The 19,756-nt window shown below is 43.1% G+C and overlaps 1 protein-coding gene across 4 annotated transcripts in view; it reads left to right on the forward strand.

The window, feature by feature from the left end:
• ERICH6 (glutamate rich 6) overlaps positions 1–19,756 on the forward strand; it is a 419,490-nt gene that overhangs the window by 186,334 nt on the left and 213,400 nt on the right. For all 4 annotated transcript variants that reach the window (XM_044063744.1, XM_044063745.1, XM_044063746.1 and 1 more), the window contains one exon: positions 933–1,096. In XM_044063744.1, the coding sequence (XP_043919679.1) occupies positions 933–1,096 (164 nt within the window). The remainder of the gene's footprint in view (positions 1–932; positions 1,097–19,756) is intronic.

A 19,756-nucleotide genomic window follows, 5' to 3' on the forward strand; every position in this document is an offset into this window, starting at 1 on the left:
GTTGAATAAGTATTAAGTTAATAAAACAAGAAAAAGGTACATAGAAAAAAGTAAAGCAGATTAAGCATGCAGGGCAATTAGAATCAACATTATAGCACATGTAGGTACAATGTAGAGTTCAGAAATACAAATGGTTATAATTGTTAAGAGTGTAGTTACAAATAAGTAAGTAAGAATTTCTAAGCTTAATATTTAACTGATAAGTCATATACCAAAAACAGCAAAGACTGGTGTAGCATGTAAAGATAAAAGGTAAAGTAGCAAAAATAATTTTTAAAAAAAAGTATAGAGGCAAAGAGGAAGGAAAAGATAATTAGGACATTTTTAGATAATGAGGGCAAAATAAAGACATTTAGAGCTAGTTTGTGAGAAATGTCCCCATAAATGGATGACGTTCTTATTACATAAGTACATTTTTAAGTGTTTACAAAGGGTCTATGACAACCGATCGAAAGGTCATTTCTGCAAACAGCATATACATTGAAAATGCCATTAATCGAAATCGGTACCCCCCGCTAAATATATATTTCAACTCCGAGATCGCACTACAGTGAGAAAAGGGCAAATTTTCCAATCTTCACTATACTGCGATCTCACAACACCGTTTTCGAATAATGGCATTTTCAATGTATATGCCATTCACAGAAATTACTTTTCGATCGGTTGTCATTGTCTCTTTACAAATTGCAAAGGATTAGCTGCCACATGGTCTGTAGCAAATAAAAAGTTTTTTTTTTCATTTAAAGCAACAGCTAAATGGCATTCCATTCGGAATATGGACACTCCAGTAATTCTGATATTAATTACAAGAGGAAGAAGTTTCTGATGTAGTAGCCTTGCACCAAAATTCTTCTGAAATGACATTTATATATTAAAGCATTTTTTACACATACATAGCTTCATTTCATTTTTGCTTTTTGGTACTTCTGTAGATTCAAATCAGTTGAAAGTAATTTCTTATCAACTGTCAAATGCCCCACCTGCACAAGGCAGCTGGGCAACTGTACCACCAGCAACAGATAGTCATGAAGAAGAGGATGAAGAAGAAAATGAGTTCTTCATACCATGTGATGATGCTGAAGATACTTGTAAAACAGTAAGTAAGCTTGCACTTTGAAACATATTCAATCACTTGTTAAAAAAACATAGTTTCATGCTATCACTGGACTATACTGACTTAGACAACCTCTTTGTTCCTTATAAAGTTTTATGCTTCATTTCATTTTGCACTGCTACTATATTTGTACTGAATGCTGTAACTTCTTTTTGTACATTTTGTGCTTTTCTTTCAGAGTTTTCTCAAGTATGACATCATATTGTCATATCCAAGAGATGATAGTAGCAGACTAAATGTACTTAGCACATATTCATTTGCAAGGGTCCTACTGCAAGTGCCTCAATCTCAGGCACTCCAGTACCAGTATCTCATCACCATGAACTCGGGCATCTTGAGGCTCACATGGGCATATACTAGTAATTGAACTGCTACATTTTTGGTTGAAGTGCAGCAGCTGTGGGTAGAAAGGGGAGCTGCTGCACCTTGTCCAAATACTGTAGCTCAGTTTGGACATGGTTAATGCAGCAGTCATGGGGAGGAAGTGGGAAGGGGCTGCAAGTGCAGCTTAGGTTTTAGGCAATGATCAGGAGGGTGATTTAGGTTTAGGGAGTAGGAGCTTTAGCTTTAGGGAGTGAGAGGGGAGTTTAGGGTCAGAGAGTGATCAGGGAATTTAGATTTAGGGAAGGGGTGGAAAATTTTAGTGTTGGGGAGTTAACAGAGGACTTTAGGCTTATAAAGCAGGAAGGGAGTTTTAGGTTTAGGTAGTAGAAGGGAGTTTAAGGAGTGCAATTTTAGGGTTAGGTAGCAATTAGAACTTTAGGTCTAAGGAGGTAGGATTGGAGTTTTAGGCTTAAGGAGTAGCTGGGGACTTTAGGGTTAGGGAGGGGAGTGCTATGGTTAGGCTTAAGGACCAGGTAGGAGTATTAAAGTTAGCTTTAGGGTTCTGGTAGGACTATGTAATTCATTAGGGCTGGGTGATGGGAAGGCTAGATACGTCACTAGGACTGGGCTTATGGGAGCTAGGGCACTTGCTGCTTAGAGCAAGTGACAGAGAGCAAGTATGTCATAACTAGAATGCAAGCAGAGCCAATTTAAAATACTACATTTGTTACAGCACCTCACAATTTCATACTCCATTAGTATTCATAACTATTTTATGCATGCAACAAAATACATGGTCTTACAACTGTATGAGCCACATGCTTATCCTATTTAATTATTTCAGTTGTATGGCATTTCAGAAGAACAATTATTTATGTTTTATGTGTTATTTGGCATGCTGTAGCATTGTATGGTTTGCACTATAAATCTGGTTCTGTATACATATTAATTTACTTCTGTATTTATTTGTTTGTTCACTTATGTTTAGTTACCAAAGACTTCCCTTTTGTTTGAAATCATATCCACCTGAACAGATATGCAAAAGCAAACTATTCTTTTTTCTCCATATATTTAAAAATCCTATTTTTGTATATGTTCAATCTTCATCTAAATACTGCTGACATCAGCAGATGTGAATGTGTTCCCACTCTTAAAGGGAAAGTGTCAAATGCATCTAATCAAGAAATAGAGTTCATAAGCATGGTGAAGAGAGTCAGCAAGGCTATGCAAAAATGTTAGTAACCTAGAAGATGTTTGGCTAATGATAACACATGATATGCATACAAAAAGGGCAGTCAATTATGGCAGGCTGTTTATAGCTTTGTAAGTCTTGCAAAGTGTGCAGGAGCTCTAGCAGGCAATATGTCTGCCGTGCGATCCAGGAATAGCCTGCAGGGGCATGCACGAGCGCTCCTGCACTAGTCCTGCACTGACTCAGCACCTATATGCAAATTACCCCATTTGCAGGAGAAATCCATGCAAATTAGGTAAATTTGCAATTCAGGAAGCTGGAAACCAGCCGTGCAGTACTAGTGTAATCTGCAGAAATGTACTTGGTTAGTAACCGAGTACATTTCTGCAAATTCCAAAATGGAGCCGTGACAGCTCCAAATAAAGGGTGCATATCAGTCAAGAGGCATGCCACTGGTCAAGAATAAGGCCATTGGCATTGGAAACAGTTTACAAAATTAAAAAAAAAATCAACTTTTATTTTTTTTTTTAGCCGATCTCGGCTGTTTAAGCGTAGGGCAGCGGCACACAAACGGGGTTGGGGAGAAAATAAGAAAATAAACCTAAATTAAGCATTCTAACTAAAATCACTATTCTGCCATTAAAGTCAGTGGCAGGCAGAAGACAACATGGCCAGTGAGTAGTGGTTGCTAAGGGGGGAGGCTCAGTGTGAGACATGTAACTATGCATTAGCAGGCAATCCTGTGCAAATGAGGAGAATGATAGTGAATCCCAGTTTTCCCCAGCATGCTAGTCAGGTCCCAACAGTGTAGGAGCAGGAATAGCTTGGTGCAAGCATAGGAGTTAGCTGACATCATAGGGGTGTGTGTCAGGCATACTGTAAGTGGATTGGAGCCCCGTGGCTCAGGTTTGCTTCTAGCTAAGCACAGCTAAGCAAGGGGGTGTGTCTGAGTCTGCCTAGCACTCCTTACATTGCCTAAGTGGGTGTGCGCACCGCACACCAGGTTTAAAAAAAAATAAAAGATAAACCAGGAAATAGCAGCTCTGTGCACATTTGAACACTGTGTTTGCACAGTGCACCCCTGGACTTAAACAGGAAGGTAATGGGAAGAGAAAACAGTAATAGGAAGTTAATTAAGGAGAGCTAGCATAGCTGGCAGGTGAAATGTATCAGAATCAGCCAATTACACAGGCAGCAGACCTACCCAGCCAAGAATACTACTATAAACTATGCAGACACCTTCCACTCTGGTTTTTCCCATACTTTATACAACCGGTGTATACAAGTGGGGAAGTTTTAACAGACTAAACAACAAAATGATAGGGGCTGCAATAGCTATCATACAACAACTTGTGGAAGAGGCTGTGGGTGGTGAGGATGTGAATGCTGCTGACCAACCCACAGTGAGGAGATGGAGAAGAGTATACAGACCCAGGGTAACCTACCAGGGGCTACATGAGCTGGAGATAGTGGAGAGTTATAGGGTGGACAGGGACCTCCTACAGCAAATTGTTGAGCAGTTTCGGCCACGCCTGACACACAGACCTAACAGACAGGAACCCATGCCAGCGGATACCAGGGTATGTGTAGGCCTAAACATGCTAGCTACAGGTACCTTCCAAAGGCCAACTGGGGATATGATGGGGATCTCACAGGCATCAGCATGTATATTTCCCCAACACCCATGAGGCGCTGGCCAACAATATTCAACTGTTCAACCAAACAGCAGAATACCCTGAGGTAGTGGGTGCTATAGACTACATGCACATATACATCAAAGCACCACCCGGTGAGCAGGGTAGGGTCTACATCAACCGCAACAGCTTCCCCTCCATCAACTGCCAGGTCGTGTGTAATGCCCAAGGCATAATAACGAATGTGTGTGCTGGCTGCCCTGGAAGCTATCACGATTCCCACACCTGACCTCTGACGCAGCTGTACCAGAGATTTTCCAATGGGGACATCCCTCATGGTCACCTAGTGGGGGATGCTCGATATGCACTGGAGCCATAGCTGATGACACCCATCAGAAATGCACACACACATGAACAAGAACTCCATAATGAGGCACATGTACAGACCAGGATTATAATAGAGCATGTGTTTGGGATGCTCAAGTCATGGTTCTGTTGCCTGGACACATCCAGTGGAGCCTTGCAGTACTGACCAGCTACATGTACCCAAATTGTCATCATAAGTGCCATGCTACACAATTTGATCCTGTGGAAACAGCTGCAGCAGGAACATCATGGGGCAAGGCCACACAGCCCCCCACCATTGCCAAGGCCTGCACAGGCACATAGTGACTCAGAGGAGGAACAACTTGAGCCTACCCCAGTAGGCAGAAGGAGGTGTGCCCAGTATGCCCTGGCCTTGGCAAAGAGGCAATGCATAGCACATGCACTGACACAGGAGGGACTCAGGGAATAACACCTCTCTCTGACTCTCACATACAGTAAAAGGGATGCCAAACATGACACTACTTGTGCTCAACCATGTGTAGGGAGTGTACTATGTGCATCCAACATAGGCAGCCCTGCAGCACCACCATCAATACTCGGATACCCACAAGGTAAGTGACTCACACATGCCAGTCAGGAAGGTTCACATACCCAACAACAGTCACAGAAAGCAGGACAGGTGTAGACAAACACAAACAAAGGCTGTGCTATGGCCTCTGATTGATGCCTGTGGGTAACCTCCCCCCAGGCCTACACAGACAGACTACAGCAGGTCAGGCAGTGGGATGTTAGTACTGAAGGGAAAAAAGTCAGAAACTAATATGTAGTACACTGATATGTCTCTAGTCTCTAGTCCGCATGATAGGTTAGAATACAGAATGAAATGGAGTACCTGACATACCAGTACAGTCATAGCAAATGTATACAAGTGTCAGGTGTGCCCCACCCATCCTACATAGAAATGTAATAACAGTCAGGTGTGCCCCCCAATCCTGTGTAAAAATGTAACAGTCAGGTGCGCCCCCCCCCAATCCTGTGTAGAAATGTAGTAACAGGTGTGCCCCCCCAATCCTGTGTAGAAATGTAGAAACAGTCAGGTGTGCTCCCACCAACCCTACCTATTTATGTAGTAATGGTCTGGTATGCGCCCCCCCCCAATCCTCTGTAGAAATGCAGAAGCATTCAGGTGTGCTTCCCCCAACCCTACGTATGTGTGTAGTAATGGTCTGGTGTGCCTCCCCAATCCAATGTACAGACGTTGTAACAGTCAGGTGTGTCCCCCCACAACCCTATGCAGAAATGTAGGAACATGTATGTGTAGGTATAATATCAGTGGAGCACAGATGCGCAGAGGTGGCCAAAGTGGCTTGATAGGTTGTAATATCTGCGCAATATGCAGGTATGTGTGTGTTAGGTTAGTGTGTTTCATATTGTGTGAGAGTGGTCGGTATGTAGGCATGTTGAGGTAAGACCTGGTGGCCACTGCCCACTAATGCTGATGACAGGGACAAGTCCTCACAACTGCAATGCCAAACACAATACCCACCAGTATAACACAAGCTAGCAGTAAGCCATTGCAAATGTATGGTGGTAATATGTGTCACCATCTGAAAGACTGACATAACATAGCTGTTGGTCTAGATATACAAGCAGTACACAGGGGAAAGTACCCCAGACATACAGTATATATTGTGTCACTGTGAAATGGGCACACTCTTGGAATAGTACAAACAGGTATGCATCACATTTTCTGGTCCTGTAGTAGGAGATACCAGTATTGTCTGGCCAAACACTCGCAGATCACAAAGGAGGTAGGACTGATGTAGTGGGAAACAGCTGATGCACCTGCACATGCAAGCATAACTGGAATGCCCAATGCATATCTGTGTGTCATATGCAAGTAGTGTCCATAGCACACATGCACCCAGCTCATGCAAACACTACCCACAGGTACCTCCCTGGTTGTACCCCTGCTGGGGGGAATGGGTACAATATGACCCCAGCTGTATATGGCAAACATGAAAGAATGCAGCATGCAGTGCAGGTGTCCCATGCAGGTGTATTGCCAGATGTAGGTAGCACCTTGCCAGCATCCACACCACTGATCAGAGCTGATAGAAGGTATTGGCATGGACACCTAGCACACCTACCCTGTCACCCCAGGGGAATATACTGTATGGCGGTCTGAGACTGTAGGACAGACAGAATGCAATGGCCTGTCACATCTGGCCCGCATCAACAGCCAATGGCCCACAGGCCTCTGCCAAGGGTCTGTGTCTCACGTGTACTGCCAAAGCATGTTATGTCATGGACACCCAATTAACAACACAACACACTTCACATACTCCATATGCAAGGCCATGTGGACAAACTACAGTGACATGTCCACCATGTGCCATTGCATGAACTGTCAACCAACACCAACATACAGCCATGATTGGGTGATAACCATAGGGAAAGTATCAGAGAATGTATGCATAATGTAAGGAAGAGGAAAGAATAACTGAGGGTGGGGTTGGAGTGTGGTCAGCATGGAATGTGCAAGGTCTGACACAAAGCTATGGGCACACAATATCTCTGGCTGTAATCACATAAATGGGTGCCTACATACCTGCCCATACACCACAATAGGGGTAATGTCCTGATTCATGGCCCATGCCTCTGGGTAACCTGTGCAAATCTGTAGAGCTGTGAGATATTGCCATAGCAATATAAGGCTATAGTGTCATTTTGCTAGATGTACATGTATGGGATTCCCTGTCAGCACTATGCCAAGGTGCTGAACCGGATATACAGACCCAGCAGCAACTGTCTGCAGCACCCCCTCCAGGATGGCATAACCTACCATGAATATGTAGGCATCTGCCCACAATACCACACACAGCTGCAGTCACCCTTGTCTCCCAAGACATCACTGTGAGCAGGAATGTCCACCTGACAGTACATGAGGACAGAAAACATCACAGTGTATAACAGTAGACATGTCTGAATATCTCTGCTAACAGCAGTACCATGTAGCTGAAGCAGCACAGACACAATCACCTACAGTACACACTATCCCCTGCACACTTTGTCCCCATATTGCCAAATGATCAGCGGATACCCTGCAGAGACAGTGTGCTACCTCTAGGTGTACAACACAAAGGTCTGCACTGGAGTGCAAACTACCTGGAATCGGTCCACACATGCAGTACAGAAGGGCATACTGGGCATGCTCACACACTTACACACATGAAGCCCATGTCTGCAAACAACAGTGGACCAGACATATCTGGCAGTTGCAGATGTTAGTGCAGACATTCCTTAGTATGCACCACTCATGCTTTGCACACACAGTGGATATGAATACAGACATATATCCAAGGACAACACACTATAATAAGCCAAAAGTAGGCATACATAGATGTGTGGAAGAGAGTGACTGTGACAAGGAGGCATCCAGGCCTGTCCCAACCAGCACACAGCCAAATGGCTATAACCACATGAGGTTCAGATGTCACTCACTGGAGATACTAGCCAACGGTATATGTCAACTGTACCGACTATGTGATGCAAGTGCTAGCTGTGCAGCATGACTGTACAAGGAAGTGGGCATCTAGCAGCTGTATACACGTACCTGTGGAATATGGCCTTGTGTGTGCCTGCATGTGGTGTGCCAACCCTAAATGAATGGATTATGGCCCATGTGCACACACTGGCCTCCCAATAGCCCTACTACAACAAGCCTGCTGAGGTCATCCACTGTGAAATACATCTTTGGGAAGGTTGTAGCCCAGTAATCTCCATGGCGCATCCTATAGCTGTGTACTGCTGTAGTGTGCTAAAATTGTTAGGTAAGAGTTCTAATCCCAGACTTGGCAACTGTGTGTGTGTGTGTTTGTGTGTGTGTGTGTGTGTGTGTGTGTGTGTGTGTGTGTGTGTGTGTGTGTGTGTGTCTGCGTAGAGAGCAATGCTTTTTAGACTAGTCACACTCCCTACAATTCAAATGCCCTACTTTGGCAAGGCTGCTGATGTCATCCACCTTGAAATACACATTTACGAAGGCAGTAACCCAGTAATCTCCATGGCATGTCCTATAACTGTGTACTGCAGTAGTGTGATAAAATAGGTAGGAGTTCTGATCCCAGACTTGGCAAGTGTGTGTGTGTGTGTGTGTGTGTGTGTGTGTGTGTGTGTGTGTGTGTGTGTGTGTGTGTGTGTGTCTGTCTGTGTAGAGAACAATGCTTTTTAGGCAAGTCACACTCCCTACAATTCAAATGCCCTACTTTGGCAAGGCTGTTGATGTCATCCACCTTGAAATACACCTTTATGATGGTAGTAGCCCAGTAATCGCTGTGGCATGCCCTATAACTGCGTACTGCTGCAGTGTGATAAAATAGTTAGGTAGGAGTTCTAATCCCAGACTTGGCAACTGTGTGTGTGTGTGTGTGTGTGTGTGTGTGTGTGTGTGTCTGTCTGTCTGTCTGTGTCTGTGTAGAGACCAGTGCTTTTCAGGCTAGTCACACTCCCTACAATTCAAATGCCCTACTTTGGCAATGCTGCTGATGTCATCCAACATGAAATACACCTTTACGAAGATAGTAGCCCAGTAATCTCCATGGTGTATCCTATAACTGTGTACTGCTGTAGTGCTATAAAATAGGTAGGAGTTCTAATCCCAGACTTGGCAACTGTGTGTGTCTATTTCTGTCTGTGTAGAGAGCAATGCTTTTTAGGCTAGTCACACTCCCTACAATTCAAATTCCCTTGTTTGGCAATGCTGCTGATGTCATCCACTTTGAAATACACCTTTATGAAGGTAGTAGTCCAGTAATGTCTTTGGCACGTCCTATAACTGCGCACTGCTGTAGTGTGATAAAATAGTTAGGTAGGAGTTCTAATCCCAGACTTGGCAACTGCGTGTTTTTGCGTGTGTGTGTGTGTGTGTGTGTGTGTGTGTGTGTGTGTGTGTGTGTGTGTGTGTGTCTGTCTGTCTGTCTCTGTTTGTGTAGAGAGCAATGCTTTTTAGGCTAGTCACACTCCCTGCAATTAAAATACCCTATTTGGCAAGGCCACTGATATCACCCACCTTGAAATACACATGTACGAAGGTAGTAGCCCAATATTCTCCATGGCACATCCTATAACTGCATAGTGCTGTAGTGTAATAAAATAGTTAGGTAGGAGTTCTAATCCCAGACATAACAGGTGTGTCTGTGTGTCTATGTGTGTCTGTGTTTGCAATTTGTATCCTGTGTGGAGGTGGTTGTGAGTGTGTAACAACTGGTGTCAATGGGAAGGGGGGTTTGCATATTTCTTATATGGTGGCCGTAGTATACATCACAATGTCCACTGTTCAGGGATAACAGATGTGCAATAGCCAAGAGGCTGGGGTGCATATCCATACCCCTACATTTGACATCAAGACCAGGCAAACAAAGTGAGTGACCCTAGTATTACCCAGATGACACTCTCAACCCATGTCTCATACACACACACACACACACACACACACACACACACACACACACACACACTTGCCTAGGCAACAGCCACTATGTTGGTAGTACCCTGCATATTGTCCACTGATAGTAACCATGGTGTGATTGCAGTGGGCTTCAGTGGGCATGGTACCCTGACCATCAGTCCAATAGGCACGTACATGCCAGCAGTGCAGGGAATACCGGTATCATGCTATCGATCTATGTGCTGGGTCAACCTGCCATCTATTAACAGTTCCTGCCACATGAAGCCAGGACTGACACATCTGCTGATAACAATCTGTGTACACAACATGGGCCAGACACCCCATGTATAGTTCCACTTGTCACTGTACATGCATGTGGAGGTGTGCACATTCCAGACACCATCCATGTCATGGACTAAGGAACACATACATGCAAGCAATGCACAGCATTGGCCACACACAATAGTCACCCAGGTGACTGGATGGTGAATACAATACCCACCTGTGTGGTCAGATCCAGACAATACACCCCTGAGCCACAAGAAAGACCATTGTCATGTTGCCTGATGCCAAGATATACCTATCACCTAGCCTTGTATAGCTTGTTTGGTACAGTCGACCATGACACACCAGTGCAGCAATGCACCCATGCATGTCAGTACTGGCACCTTGTGTCTATGTGTGTGTTGTATGATGTGTATGACCACATTCACACTCACAACAACCCCATTGGCATACTGAAGCATGCTGTCTGATGTCAGACACCTCTACATACCCTTTGCTCATATATCCTCTGTATGACCCCTGTGGTGCATGTCATACCTGCACAGTAATGTGTTGTGGCAATCTCACTAGTGATGATTTGTATCCCTGGCCCTGCCAAGTGTGTCAATGTGTGTGCATCTCTGTGAGAGTGTGGTTGTGTTGACACTGGCACCTGTTCATGTGGACTGGCATGTGTACTACACCAACCATATAGCTACCATATCCCTGTTGCCAATATCACTCACCATCACATATATGTTTTGAGGGCTTCTCGACATGTAGCCTATGTGGCACATCCAATAACTGCATAGACATGTGATAGCACTACATAGTTGTCAGGGGTATGATACTGTTTACTGGTAGGTGTGTGACACAAACATGCTTATGTTTTACTCTCCCACCCTTCCCTGACTCTTCTTTGCTTCTGTCTGCCTCTCTCACTCCCCCTCTGGTGGATGTGGGGACTTACAACTGCTGTGCTTGGGCAGCAGCATGTGTATTTTAAGTGTTGCTCATGATCAGCTGATGGCCTCTGCAGGAATTGCAGCCCTCTTATAGCTGATTGCATGTGGAAAAGCTGTGGGAACATTCCCATAGCCAATTGCATGGAAACACACACCAATATCTATGAACATCATGTTGGTGTTGGGCCTTTACATTCACTGTGAGCAGGAACTCAATTTGTTGTTTGGCAAACAGCATCTCAGATGAATTGGGGATCCACCTCTAACAACATACACTGTGGAAACAGGGCAACACACAGGAGGGGGATGTGCCTGACCTGACTGAAGACTGTAAGTGCTGCTATACTGCATTTGGATTAATGTTGGTTTAACAGGGTGTGTGTGGATATGGCTGTCCTACATGTTTTAATAGCTGCCATGTTAGTGCTATTTTTATAAGGACACCCCCATCTGTAGGGTCTTCTGCAGACTGGGCTGTGTGTGGTGCTTTTTGTTTCATGTGTTACCCACAGAGCACCTGTCTGTGAACTGCAGAAGGTAGTGTGAGGTTTGCAGTCTGTAGATGGTGACAGCCATGAGAGTTACTGACTTCATATCCCACATAAGACATATATTGCCACAAACCCTGTTACAACAGTAAGCATATGAGGGTATCACAGCAACATGTCAATATTGGCCTCGTGTATGTGCCTCCAGCAACAACTCTGTTAACCTTTGTATGTATGTCCTGCAGTAAGAGGTGCATATGTGCTGTACAACATAATTAGTGTCATCATATCTGATAACAAGCTAGTGAGAGATCAGACTGCTACACATGTTATGTGTAGTAGGGGTTACAATTTATGACATAACCTGGACATTCTGTGGTTGTGTGTACAGTATTGAGGTCTGTGTACTCATGGTGATTGTTGACACTGTGTGTATTGTTCATATGTACTTTGGCCTGTGTACAGACTGTGGTAGATGTCATTGTTCATGGTCCTGTTCTATCTGATGTTACATGCTGCTCCACTGTATGGTACCCTTTCACCTTACACGTTTGTAGGGCCATATACACACATGTCCCATACCACAGACAGGCTTCGGACAACACTGTGGAGTGGCACAGTATATGTAGGTTTAGTGTGTGAGTGGCACATATGAGGATGGTGTTGCACAGATAGTCCATATACTGTAATGTTATGCTAGGTTACCATATGTGGCTGTGGCTGTGTTCACATTGGTTGTGGTTATGCACTTTCACATAGGTGTATCATACTCTGTGCTGTGACATGCCGGTAGAGCCTGCTATACATGCTGGTACATGTGCACTCCCCATAGGAAGTGTAGGCTAGTGTTCAGCCAATCTGCCTGTAGCCTGCACAGTGCATTGTTACATGCCTAGCAGCCTAGAGTACTTACCCAGTGAGATGTCATGTCCAGATACTTGCCAGATGTACTGCTGCCAGGCCACCATAACAGTCATGTATGTCGGACAGAGCAGTGGGATGCTGTACAGATGTATGTCAATATCTAGTGGCTAGTATGTTGCCATCGCACCTCTGTACCAGTGGTTATCATGTGTCACAGCAGACAGGGGTTTGTGAATGCATAACCTATGGGGGCAAATTTGTATCAGTAGCTACATGTTATGCCCATCTACATGGCTGTTAACATCCACATTGTCAGGCTTGGTCCACATGTTTTGCACTAAGGGGTTCAGTGTATACCTCAGGACTATCCAGAGTGTGTCAGACTGCCCACATATATTGGCCAATATCTCTGCTGTAGTCCACAGGAGCATTACGTGCTAGCAGTGGTACTGTCCTATGATGTCCTTAGGATGTCTGTCAGTAGCCAATGGTGAACATGCTAAAAGCAGATGTGACCACCCACACACACCATGTCTACGCTGCCTTAAGGTATCTGGATGTACATTACCATACAATCCACCTTGGGTAAATGCAGACCTATTGCCTCCTGTCATAAAGACTTTATGTCTGTCCGTGTGTTGTCATGGTGCCAGTTATGCCTTGTTATGTAACAGTTACATCCCATTGTTTCAACTGAGTTCTTTTCCCCCTAGGGATTGTGTACAGAGTGCAGATAGTGGCTGCTGAACTATACATCTGCATTACTTACTGTTGATTGTTTGGTATCCTGTGGCCCAGTCTGTCTTTACTATTGTACTACTTGAAGGCCTCAGCCTGGACAGCAACATTTGTAAACCTTTCCAGACTACAGCATTCATATAACTGTTTCACAGTTGCATTACTCTGTTTATATGTATGTCAGTGTCTACACAGCTATGTGACATGGCATATACAACTTTAATACTACACAAATAAAGCTTCCCCATTTATGCAAATCTGTGTGTGGTGTTACATCCTTTGACCTCTCTGTAGGTATATGTTGCAGGCAATGATTGTCGTTTGTATGGGTGGATCATACAGTGTCCAGTTAAGGTGGTAACTGTAGGCATAGTGGCTGTTCCATATTGTGTGCACCTTCTAGATATGTATCTTACTATACATATCTCTGCATGTGTATGTGTAGTTACATATATATTTATTTATATATATATATATATATATATATATATATATATATATATATATATATATGTGTGTGTGTATATATATATATATATATATATATATATATATATATATATATATATGTATATGTATGTATATATATATATATATATATATATATATATATATATATATATATATATATATATATATGTATACATCTATACATCTCTCTCTCTCTCTCTCTCTCTATATATATATATATATATATATATATATATATATATATATCTGTATCTGCATATATGTGTCTGTGTATATGTATCCTAGGGATGTTGATAGCTTCCACATTGTACATTCCCTATGGGAGCCAGACTGTACTGCATGATATGTTACTAATACCAGCCTGGCATTATAGAGGTGGGATGGAGTACTGTAAACAATTTGTGCCCATGTTGTGTCAGGGCATGGTTTTGGGATCTGCAACAGTTGGTAGTGTATTGCAGGGCAGACATGTTTGGCTGTGGGGGGTATACCTATTCGTACAAGATGCATGTTGATTGGGGCCTCTCAACCCCATTAACGGTGCATTTAAACATATATGTTTTTGTTATGTCCCCATTGTTATCTGCAGATGTATGTCCATATATACCTGTATAGATATATATATCTGATTGCACACACACACACACACACACATATACACATATATATATATATATATATATATATATATATATATTATATATATATATATATATATATATATGTATATATATATATATATATATATATATATATATATATATATATATATATATATATATATATATATATATATATATATATATATATATATATATATATATATATATATATATATGTATGCATTTGTATGTATATATATATATATATATATATATATATATATATATATATATATATATATATATATATACATATACATATATAGATATGTTATATTAATATATATAGACACACATACATCTACATGTTGGAATACATTCCCTGTACTGTTGAATGACTGGGCTGGATGATATGTTTGTGAAAACATCAGGGTTATGTATATGTGACATGGCATAGTGGTAAACCGCTATAGTGTTCAGTGTCCTGGGTTCAAGCCTTGCAGAGGCTGTTTATTTTGTTGCTGGGCAGAACAAGGGCCATTAGATACAGAGTGATTAAGGCACTTTTAAGTAATTGTAAGCAGGTTTGCTCGAAGGTAAGCACTGCTAACTTGTGGTTACAGTTTCTTAGACTCAGTTAGCTTCTAGATTCCTTAATCAGTGTAGGCATTGCTTACCCCCATGCAAACAGTCTTAAACCCGCTTATTGATGCTTAAAGGTGCTTATTCACACTTACCCCACGCTAATTTCTTTAAAAGAAAAGAAAAAAGGGTTGATTGAAAAGTGGTGAAAAGGGGCACAAAGAGGGAAAGGCAGTAGGGAAAATAGCTAGTGATGTGCAGGAAGGGTGTGGGTAAGGTCCATAGCTGCCCATTTTATCTACAGCAACAGCTGTGCATATACATGAATTTGGAGGTAGATTTGGACACTCTAACCCTGGGAGGGGGTGAGGACAACAATAATAAGTTGTGATGCCGATTAGACCAGATTACATGTGTCCAGTGGACACATGTGCAAAATGGATAGCTATATATGGAGTGATATTTTTTGGGGGGGGCAGATTGCCCCTTTTTTTTCAGGTGAGAGTGGGATGTTGGGGAGGGATAGTAGGTATATTTGGGGAGGTAGGTTGGGTAGGTTAACAGACAAGACAAACAAGACGCATACAGGGGTGGTATATGGCACATGTGGGGACAGACACCTTGATGGGGAGGGGTGTTGGGAGATCATAAGCCCATGAGCCCCCTAGTGGAAACAGTATGACTGAGGTCCCCACCCATGGGCAGTCATCACTGCACCTTCACAGCACCAAAGGTTGCTGTGCTGGGGGCTGTGTCACAGGGCCAGCATGACCCCACCCTCTAGTCGCAACATGCGGTCCTGGAGCTGGTGTAGCAGATCACCAAGCTGCTGGTTGAGCTCACTATGCACCACGACCCGGACTTGGCGATGGGTGACAGGTTCCTGTCCACGCCTGCTCCCAAGGGGGGTGAGCCTCATCCCCTGAGGTGGTTCCACCCGAAGGTGGTGCAGGACCAATGGACAGGGAGGTCCCAGGTTGGGCCCCAGACATGCTGGTGCCTGGTGCCATGGCTAGCTGAGGTGGGACAGGTGGGTCTGCTGGGACCGGCCTTCCCAAACGTGCTATAGTGTTTAGATTTTATCATCATATGTGGGTAAGTAATAGTCAGCACATTCCAGGGTTAGGTATAACAGCATGCATAGATATTCCCATTAACCCAGACTCCAGATATGGAACAGTTGCATAGCAAACAGAACACATGCATATATGGGACCATGGTGGTAATAAGAACAGCATGCAGGTACATTGATGGCACCATCACACCGATGTTGGAATAATTCAGTATAGCACATGCATGGGAACAATTAAAATATATATCAAACAACAGGACATTATCAGAACATTGGAGTCATTACATACCGGTTGGGGTGGGTATGTTGTTTATTGTTGGAGATATGGTGGGGGGGAGAGAAAGATGTCAATTAACAACTAATATATTCCTGTAGTCCACATTACTTTCCTAGTCACTGCTGTTATCTGTACCTTACAAGTCCTACTACACTAGCCTATAGCCTTAGTTTGGACAGTGATATGGCTGTCGTCATCATTATACATGAACTCTTACCTTGTACACCTGTGGAGGGAATGTATGTTAACACTAACTAACTGTTTCTACACATACTCCCAGATTCCAGGTTGATGTTCTCCACATGGCTATCCAACTCTTTCTACACAGACTCTGGCCATGTGTTGACCACGTGGAGGTGTACCAGGACTTATCTAGAATATTTCCCCCTCCAACCGTTAATGACTTGACACACACATATACACGCTTTCATACACAGTTATATTATGTAGCACAGTGTGGGTGACAGTGATCAGTGATACTTTACTATTCAGAGAAACTGCAACACTCACAATTCCCTACAATACCAGTGTAAACAGTACCAGTACAGGGTATAATGGTTTTTATTTCTCAGCACAGTGTTGGTGTCTGACATACCTGTGGGAGCAATGTTTGTTAGCACTACCTGAATGTTGCCACACAAAGTACCAGATTACACATTAGTATTATGCATATGCATCTCACTCTGTGACTGCACACACTCTGGTCACAGCTTGACAACATGGGGGTGTAGATAGGACATACTTGGCTTATTACTCTCCTAACAGTTTTGAGAGTTGCTACATTGACAGCTTTGTTCACATAGATGTTGGACAATCGCTTGTATTCCCTATTTGCTGTCTAAACATCTGGAATCATCCCACAGACTTACCAGAAGGACAGGGACTCATACAGCAAATATGGGCCCATATACTGGACAGTCTGGTCTCATCTGTACAGTTGTGTGGTATGAATCTGTATGCAGCCTACTTCCACTCCCAGGATTCAGACCATGGCTATGTCTGCTACAACTTAAACACTGTCCATCAGAGTTGCGTGTGCTATATAAAAATTGCTGTATATCTCCTATCTGCTTTCTGTTCTATAATTCTTCTATGCTTTTGCATTCTGACCTTGTATTACAACACTCTTATACAGATTTCCTAGACAGTTATATTTTGTAGGACAGTGTGGGCGATGGTGATGCATAATACCTCATTAGTCAGAGCAACTGCATCACTCACAATGCCATACAATACCAATGTAAACAGTACCAGTACACGGTATCATTCTTGTATTTCTGGGCACAGTGTTGGTATTTGACAGACCTGTGGGAGAAATGTCTGTTAGCACTACCTGATTGTTGCCATACACAGTACCAGATTCCACATTACTATTATGCGCATACATCTCATTCTGTTACCGTACACACTCTGGCTACTGCTTGACAAGATGTGGGTGTAAATGGGACAGACATGGCTTCTTAGTCTCATAAGGTTTTGGGGAATTGCTATTGTGCTAGCTTTGTTCTCATAGATGTGTGTCAATCAGCTGTATTTCCTGTTTGCTGCCTGTACGTCTGGGATCATCCCACTGATTTCCCAGGGGGACACGTTGACAGTCAACAGATATGGACCACTTTACTGGACATTCTGGACATATCTGTACAGTTGTGGGGTATGATTCTGTATGCAGGCTACTACCACTGGCAGGATTCGAACCATGGCTGTGTGCGCTAAAAAAAAATAACAGTTCACATCTCAGTTGCACGTGCTATTCGCGTTTTGTTGTCTGCCTTTTCCCTGTTTTCTGTCTATGTGTTTCTCAGTTGTACTAAATGTCCTCTGGGAATTACACCAGTCATATACAGGCATTCCTACACTGCATGGTGTGGGTAACAGTGTTTATTACAACAGTACTATTACGGGAATGCAAATCTACATTACGATATGATACCAGAGTATACGCATGCAGTCCAGCTGTTAGACCTTTATTGTCAGGCTATTACGCTTTTATTTACATACATACTATATGAGTCTTTTCCTGCCATATTCTCTGGTGTATGTAATTTTTGCCTTAAACAATACAGGTTTTATACAGGCAGTTACATTACTAATACTTTTAGATTTATTTCCTATGACAGTACATGCAAGAGTATTACTGACCTGCCTCATGTCGCAACCTCTCCAGGCAACTGCCATGGGCCTCCTGGTTCACAGCCCACTTGATTGCAGCTGTGGAGAACATAAGAGAAATATTTAGCAATACCTATGCATGATATACATGAGCTGGCAATTATTAAACAGGTAGTGGACTAATACTTATGCAGAGCTGGAACATCCCCTGTAGTTCTAGCCTCTTGGATCCACTGGTCCAAGAGGTACCCCTTATGCCACTTCAGGTTGGCATAGTGATGCCTGACCTGCTCACCAGTTTGGGGTATGCCAGTGGCACTGGTAAGGTCACGGGTGAGACGGTCCCAGGCATCTGCCTTATACTGGGAGCCCTGGTACTGGCCCTGCAGCAGTCTCTGTTCATGGTCTTTGACAAGGAGTCCTGCCATGACTCTGGACTCCTGGATGCACCAGTGCTGTGCCTGAAAGCACACACCCTCTCCCCTTTCTCACATGGTGCCTGCAAGGGAAGCTACAACCAGTTATGAGATGTATTTCCACCTCTTTGGTTTAATTAGGGCCAATTTCTCGCACTTTTTTGTGATTGGCCAGTTTTGAAAAGATTAAGTTATGGGCAAGCCTGCTTACCCATGGTTGGCATTGTTTAGAGGGATATAACACGGGGCACATTGAGTTATCTACCCCACACATTGCTTACACCTCCTAAGCTGGCCTGTGCAATGCTTAGCGTTGCTTACATTTGACTTTGCATTATATTTCCTTTTTGGCATTGATTTATTATTCATTACATCTTATATGTATGCCTGGTATCCATCATTCATGTGTATGTACACTGTATGGGGTCCTTGTGTTTTACTGGACACTTCAACACTCTATTACAATTACACCTGACTTCTGGGCTTACTGCTGTACTCCAGTTCACATATTTATGTTATGTAGTGGAATATGGAACGTATATCTGTTTACTGATTCCTTTCACAAGTTCAATTTGATTTTACTATAGTGAAGACTTGTTTGCTGATACCTCATTCTTCTGTACTTCTGTGATGGCTTGGTGGTTAACTACTGTGACTATAGTGTATAGGGTCCTGGGTTCAAGACCTGCAAGGCTGTTTATTTTGTTGATGGGCAGAACAAGGGCTGTTGGATACAGAGTGATTAAGGCACTTTTGAGCATTTGCAAGCAGGTTTGAGCAAGGGTAAGCAATGCTAACCTCTGGTTACATATGCTTACAGAGAGTTAGCTTTAGTATTGCTTAACCTGTGTGTGCATTCCTTACCCCC

This window comes from Protopterus annectens, chromosome 2.part2, assembly GCF_019279795.1.
Source record: "Protopterus annectens isolate FY-2018-M chromosome 2.part2, PAN1.0, whole genome shotgun sequence".
Lineage (NCBI taxonomy): Eukaryota > Metazoa > Chordata > Ceratodontiformes > Protopteridae > Protopterus > Protopterus annectens.